General features: G+C 54.8%; 1 protein-coding gene across 3 annotated transcripts in view; it reads right to left on the reverse strand.

Annotated features, from left to right (window-relative positions):
• Positions 1-24: 24 nt before the first annotated feature.
• The window catches only part of UBN1 (ubinuclein 1), a 34,134-nt gene continuing 26,814 nt past the window's right edge, over positions 25-7,344 (reverse strand). For 2 of the 3 annotated variants that reach the window (XM_006140718.3, XM_006140717.3), the window contains exons 15-18: positions 5,471-6,670; positions 3,440-3,692; positions 3,081-3,170; positions 25-1,193 (exon numbers count right to left, since the gene is read on the reverse strand). In XM_006140718.3, the coding sequence (XP_006140780.1) occupies positions 1,144-1,193; positions 3,081-3,170; positions 3,440-3,692; positions 5,471-6,670 (1,593 nt within the window). In that variant the 3' untranslated portion in view covers positions 25-1,143. The remainder of the gene's footprint in view (positions 1,194-3,080; positions 3,171-3,439; positions 3,693-5,470; positions 6,671-7,344) is intronic. The other variant, XM_006140719.3, reaches the window with a different exon arrangement.

Raw genomic sequence — 7,344 nt, forward strand, 5'->3', positions numbered from 1 at the left:
CCCCCGTTGTGTGGACCGCCCCCCCCCCCCCCAGCCCCAGGACTCCAAGGCCACGCTTCACGCACACACTTCACAGAGGCCTGTTCCTGCAGCTCTGCCTAAGATAACTTCTAAGAATCAGACAAACTGGAATGTTTGTATGTGACTTGGGACCCCGCATATACTCGGCCTTCAGAGTGCTGAAGGGCTCTGGGGCTCTGCAGTCTACCTACACAGACCCTGGAAACAAACAGCATCCCGGCTAACCTGGAACTGGGGTTTGGGGGCCCAGATGACCTTCAAGTTAGGACGGCACAGATGATGTGCAACCACAAATAAACCCATTAAATAAAGTCTTAAGCTGTGTCTTAAATACGGGTATCGCTAAACAGGTCTTCCTCTCAGACCCATGCGGAGGGCTGCATGGACGCGTGGGGTCAGACTCTGCTCCACCACAAGGCACTGGGATTATGTCTTCCTATAATACGACGTGTGAGAACAGTCCATTCTATCCAATGATGATGAAAACTGAGCTCAAAATAGGTGTCTTTAAAAATCCTATCACAACTGTTTGATCCATAATGGTCTTCTCTAAAAGAGCTGCACTGTCATGTTCAGAGGAGAAACCGGCTCCACAGCGAGCACATGCGAAGGTGATCTCAGTATTTTGCAAATATGCAAGGCAGGTCTCGCAGCTGGGGCTTTGGCCTGGGTTTTGTCTTCTTTAGCACATGGCTTGGGGATGGGACAGCCAGGGACCCCACTGGGCCCAGGATCCCCTGACCAGCAGGATGCCTGAGGCACCTGACCGGATGCCTGGGGGTGGACAGATCAGAAATGTGGGTGTGCAGATCATATGACACTGCACAAACGCTGCGCTCCTAGCACAGCCAGCTCCCTCGCCAGCAATGGCTGCCCACTGAGACACCTGTCTAGGTCGTCCAATGATAACTCGAGGCCGGAGCACCACGTCGGTCAGTACCTTCTGCAGCAGGCGCTGCTCCTGGGTTGGAGGACGTCAAGTGTCAAGCAGTATTCCTCTAGAACTCATGCCTTCTCCAGGACACACAAGCGGCAGGAAACGTGCAATGAGCGCCATGATCTGAGACCTGCACGTCCAGCGCCCACCCAGACCCGAGTTAGCCAAGTCTCTCCTCTGAAGTGTCACAACTTCCGTGGCACACCAGGTCCTTTCCCGTGAAGCTGAGAAGCATCTGGAAAATAAGCAAAAACAGAACACACGTCTTTCAGGACAGAAGCTCTGATTTCTTGAGGCAGCAGTAACCACTTCTCACGGGATCACTGACATAGCACAAGTCCCTGAACACAGCATTGCTCTAATTCTCAAACAAGCCACAAGACAATGGTGGAGGCTGCCCATCTGCACTGTATTGTGGCAGCCCCAGCATGCAGGGACACTGTGGCTGTGGAGCACAATGGTCAGAGAACAGTGACTCCACTATGCAACTTGGGCCACCACTACCATTCCATGGCAAGCCCTTAACATGTGGGACTCAAGGCAGCAACAATCACTCTCTTGCTAACATCGAAAGACCCTCAGGTCCTGTAAAGCCAAGTTCAACGACACTGGCATCCTAAGTCCACAGAGGAAAGAAAGGAAAGCAAAGCAGACACCAGTCCCACAGCTGAAATGTGCTGAGGGCTTTCGGCTCACAGCCTCGTCTGCCCTACAACCTGAAGTACCTCTAGGGAGTACATTGCGCAGATACCCTGCTTTAGCACAGCTACTTTTTTGATGGCCTTTTAACACCCAGCAGAAAACAGATGATGATACAAGATACAGTTTCTCTCTCTGTCACTGAAAATACCGCAGATCAACAGTGTTTTCAATGGCTCTTCAATTATTTTTTTTCCACTGAAAGCAAGCTGAGGTTGGGCAATCTGGCTTTTACAATACAAGCTCTCGGGTAGCTCCGGACCTTCCTGCATTATACTCGAACTTGGAGGGCAGTCGCTAGTTTGCAGTCAGTCGCTGGATGCTACTGCTTCTCCAGAAGGAAAAAGGAGGGTTTAAGCCCTGGAAGAAGCAGAATTTCCATCTTGGAGACCTCCAAGTCCTTTCTCACCTTGGATGATCTCTGGCATTCACTAGGAATGCCTGAACCTCAGGACCCTGATGGCAAGGACCCACAGTGAATCAGGAGGTAGTCAGGGACTTCAAAGCCATCTGGGGGTTTGGCAGGCACAGCCCAAGGATCCTCGTCTCACTCCCACCTAGCACCAATCCCTGGGGTTACCAGGTCTGGCTCTCCCTTCACCGAGGTGGCCCACCAGCCACATCTAGATCAGGTCTACAGGAGCTGGAAGAACAGTAGCTCAGACCCGAGATCTCAGAATTCCATGACGTGATCCAAGAAGGTAGGATTCTGGACAAAGTGAGGCAAATCCCCATACTGCTAAGGAGCCAATCCAGGGCACATGCACCCTCTTCTCACGTGCCACTGGGCTTCCAGAGGCTCCCTGTTTCTGACAGCACTGCCCTGAGAGGGCAGCGTGGAGGGCACTGGCTTCATTCCTCGTGTGTTCCCAAATCTGTTCAATGTGGTCTGTACATCTGGACTTGGAGGTGCTCCTCTCCAGGACCCACGTGAACACCCAAGCTCAGCTGCCCTCCCTGCCGCAGCCCCTCACTGCCATGTGCACTTTCCCTCTTACAGAAACCTAGGTTAGAGTCTCCTGTTGACTGAGAATGCCGGAAGGCACAGCAGCTTTAACTGTAAGGTCCTGCAGTGCCCAACCAGCTTTAAAGTGACAGGCATCAACATCTTCCGTTCTCACAGAAGAGGAAGCGCTGACGAGGACAGTTGGGAGCCCCCTCACCCCCGGGCCCACACTCAGCCCCCATGCCTTGCTCTGTGATCATGCAGGCCAAGATCGACTGGTGGCAATTCCGATCAGGGTAGGGACTCAGGGAGCGCTCCAAGGGGAGAGTTAAGTCAATCTGAACACCCACGAAGACAAACTAGGACAAGGGCACACTGACGCTGAGATGAGACACTGACAACCCCAGCAGCTGCTAAACCTCTAGGGTGGAGAAGATGGCACCCGGTGCATGGGGCAGGTCACTGTCTGGTGATTACCTGGCAGACTCTGCGGGGCATGGGTGGACACGGCAGCGTGTGGGAGAGGCGCTGCGTGGGGTGGGCTGGGGTGCAAGCCAGCCAGAAGACCTGGGAGAAACAGGAGGTGAGAAAAGAACAAAACACACACATTGAAGACTGGGACAGAAAGGCAGCTCTGGCAGCCAAGAGCCCCCAACAGCCTGCAGGGCCAGTCTAGGTACCAAAACCACGGGAGGGGTGCAGCGTGCTTCCAGGAGCTGTTCCCCCGGCCACATGCCAGACATGAACATAGGAGTCACAGCACACGACAACAGAAGGACCCTCAGTCACAGCCCAGAGGCTCCCAAAGTGGTAAGAGGCAGGAGAGAAGCACTTACTACTGTGGTTGAGGCCGTGGTGGAAAGGCCCGGAGGCCGGGCCTGTGACGATGGCATCCTTGGAGACCCCTGCCTTGGCAGAGGAGTCTGTGCTGAAGGATAGCATGTGGAGAGGAATCGGGACGGAGGTGATGATCCCCATCGGGCCTGAGTTCATGGCCCCGGGCAGCTTCGGGCTGCTGGCCTTGTAGGTGGAGGGGAGCATGTTCAAGGAAGGGGCGCTGGTCAGCAGCACAGCCCCACTTGCTCCTTTCTGGGGAGGAGACATGGCACAGTCAGAACCCTGGGCCTGCCACGGCCACTCACTGACCACACCTGACAGCACACAGGACGGGGACACACACAGACATGGCAGAATCCCTTCCACGCCCCAGCCAGATGGCCACCCCAGAGGGAGGGGCAGGAATGGTCTCCAGAATACACAGTGGGGCTATTATACTTGCTTCCTTTGGGAAGAACACCACGTACAGATGTGTAAAAATAGACGTATACCCCAGTACACATGTACATGTATTTATGTCCAGAAAACACATACACATACATACACACTCATACATAGATACATATTTGTATACGTTTATTAATCTTCGTTTAAAAACAAAAAACAGGGACCAGCAGTTGGTGTATTGGCTATATCACTGGACTCCCATATAGTCGATCATGGTTTGAGTCCCAGACCCGGTGGCTTAAACTCACACCGGGTGCGTGTGTGTGCATGCCCAAGATCCCGAGAGGAGAATGAAGGAGAAGGGTTGCGGTGTGGCCATCCCCCTTGGGGGGTTATCTCTCACTTTCTGTCTCTCTCTGTCTTCTGGCAAGCGCATGTGACCTATAGCTAAAACCTCTCCAAAATCAAGAGAGTAAAAACTAAAATAAAAATAAATAAACCAGAAACTAAAGGGCATGGTTACCTAGGGGTGGTAGGAGCAGAGAAGAGGGAAATGAGGCCTTTTTGAATGAAACTTTCTCTTCTTTCTTTCTTTCTTTTTTTGGGGGGGCGGGGGGGAGCACACCCGCACATGCCCCCGGCCTGAGTTTAAGCCATTGGGTCTGGGACTCAAACCATGGTCTACTACATGGGAGTCCAGTGACGTAGCCATTACACATCTCCTGGTCCCCTGAACAGACCTTTCTGTGGTTTCGTCTTTGCAACCACATAATTGTTTTAAGTTGCAAAAATAAAATACTCTCTGATTTCCCTGGCCTGCATCCAAACTTCTCATAATTACCCGCAAGCAGGACTCTGTAACTGCTGGGCTCTGTCAAATCACTGTGGCTTGACCTGCAGGGTCCTTCAAAAGCTCAGCAGAGCACTGCTCTGAGAAGGTACTGCAATTTCTGGGGCATGAACACTTCCACACACTATGACCTGAAGGTGACAGCATGTCCATCATCTGGACTGGAGATGGACAGGTCAGTACAGATCACAGAAGCCAAGTTCTATTGCTCAACCTGCACTACGGGCCCAGCCTCCCTCTAGGCATGGTACCGACTCTCCTCTCATTCCAAGTGCCTCGTAAGGAGACAGCCCACCAGGAAAGTGCAGACTGAGTGCAGGAAGCCCAGCCCTCCTTCCAGCCTCATAAGGAGACAGCCCACCAAGGAAGTGCAGACCGAGTGCAGGAAGCCCAGCCCTCCTTCCAGCCTCATAAGGAGACAGCCCACCAGGGAAGTGCAGACTGAGTGCGAGAAGCCCAGTCCTCCTTCCAACCTCATAAGGAGACGGCCCACCAGGGAAGTGCAGACCGAGTGCAGGAAGCCCAGTCCTCCTTCCAACCTCATAAGGAGACGGCCCACCAGGGAAGTGCAGACCGAGTGCAGGAAGCCCAGTCCTCCTTCCAACCTCATAAGGAGACGGCCCACCAGGGAAGTGCAGACCGAGTGCAGGAAGCCCAGCCCTCCTTCTAGCACCTGAGCTCCTGGCTCCTACCTACCCTGCACTGTCAGATCACATTCTCCACTCGGGACAAGGTGTGCAGTTCTGCCCCCAGAGCCCTGTGGGCAGGGCGGGCTGCTCTGCTGGATACTCACTGGCAAGGAGGTAGACGCTGTCACACTACTGACCGCGGTGGGCTTCAGGGACGAGGTCAGTAACTTTGCCACGCCCTGGGTCCCGCCACTGGAATCTCCATTTGGACCACCCGGAGGGGCCACCAGAGTCAACTTCTGGGAGACTGGCGGTTTCTTCACTGCTGTGCTCGGGACAGGTCGGCTGGCAGGCTGTCCTGCAGAGGGAGGTGGCACACCAGGGTGCAGGGTCCCGGAAGCAGAAGTCTGAGCTGCAGTGCCTCCAGAGGGGCTTCCAGGTGACACCCCGTGTTTAGAGACGGAGACAGCGAAGGGACTGCTCTTGTAAGACGGTCCCGTGCAGCTGGCTAAGTGCTGTTTTGCTGGATGGCTCAGAGCAGTGGAGGATGAGGCTGGGGTCTTGTGAGAGCCACTGCCAGAAGCTGGTGAGCCTGCTGAGGCGGCCGGCGTGGTGGGATGGAAGCCCTGGCTTCTGGCTGCTGTCTTCACCAACTGGAGGGAACGATGGCACTGTGGAGAGGGAACCTTTGGGCCTTGGGGTTTGCTGACCAACGGGGCTGGGGGGGTGGCACCCCTCTGCTGCTGAGTGCCTGCATGAAAGACCCTGACCTGGGGGGCAGGCCCAGTGGCTGCTGCTGGGGGCCCGTGAGACGTCCGTGGCAAACCGTGGTGCTTTGCTTTGGGCTGGTGTATGTCCTGCAGGCCCTTGCCAAGGGGAGCCTGGCAGGGTGGCTCTTTGTAGACAGGACTCTCTGGTTTCTTCTCCTGAGAGGACTGCCCCAGTGCCAGTGCCTGTTCAGCCAGGAGACTGAGGGGTGACTGCAGAGTGTTGCCAGGAGGTGGCGCAGCAGGGCCAGGCTTGACCACGTTCCTCTTTTCTTCCACACACGACACACCTGTAGCCTTTTCTGCGGGCACTTTTGAGGGTGCAGGAAAGGTGAATTCAGAGCTCCCAGCCACTCTGCTACTCAATACAGCCAGTTCCTTGGACACAGCCTCCACTGAGGAGGCAGGATTGCGGATCAAGTCTCCATCCAATGAGTCCTCCAGGTCGACAGGAGGAGGGTTGGCAAGGCCACCAGATGCCAGGGATGGGAGCTCTCTGTTCACAGCCCCAAGGCTCAGGCCTCCTCCCTGATGTTCTGAGGGCAAAGCCTGTCCTGCCGGGACAGGAACCTTCTTATCAGACTTAGCAGATGATTCCTAAAAGAAAGCAGAAACGCTTATGTTTAGTCACATCCGCAGATGCAGACACTGGCCTGTCATGAAGACCTAAGCGTGAGTTACGACTCGGTCAGAAAGAACAGGCCCTTCTGCTCTTGAGCACAAAACGGGGTGGAGGACTGGCTTGACTTCGGAGACTGCCACTCAAGCAGTGCACATGCATCCCTCAGTCTCCTGGCTGAACAGGCACTGGCACATGCCTGACTGGTAGGAGCTGTGTTTGCCTTGCTGCTAAGCACATGTACACACTCACACCCACACCCACAGGAAAACTTTCCTTCTGTTTCTGGAAAAGTGCAAGACTCAGGCAGAGAGGCCCTCTGCTGACCAGCACTCTGGATTTCCGAGTGTTCCGAGCTGCTCCTGGGCTGGTGCCCAGCCCAAGAACTGAGGCGGCCTTCAGCTAGCTCTATCGACTGTTCCCGGCACCTGTCTCCTCAGGCTGGGTTCCACAGAAAGTTCTTTACAGGGAGTGGGAATAGGTCTGTCCTCCCACTCCCACAGCCCTCGTGCCTAACGCAGTGCATCTCAGCCACAGTCGGGGCTCGACACACGCACAGGAGAGAATGCGCTGTACACCTGATCCCCAGGGTCTGTCTCGGTATGGTTAAGGGTACCACCAGCAGTCACCGACTGGTGAGAAACATTACTGG

Source organism: Tupaia chinensis, unplaced genomic scaffold, assembly GCF_000334495.1.
Source record: "Tupaia chinensis unplaced genomic scaffold, TupChi_1.0 Scaffold000042_2, whole genome shotgun sequence".
Taxonomy (NCBI): domain Eukaryota; kingdom Metazoa; phylum Chordata; class Mammalia; order Scandentia; family Tupaiidae; genus Tupaia; species Tupaia belangeri.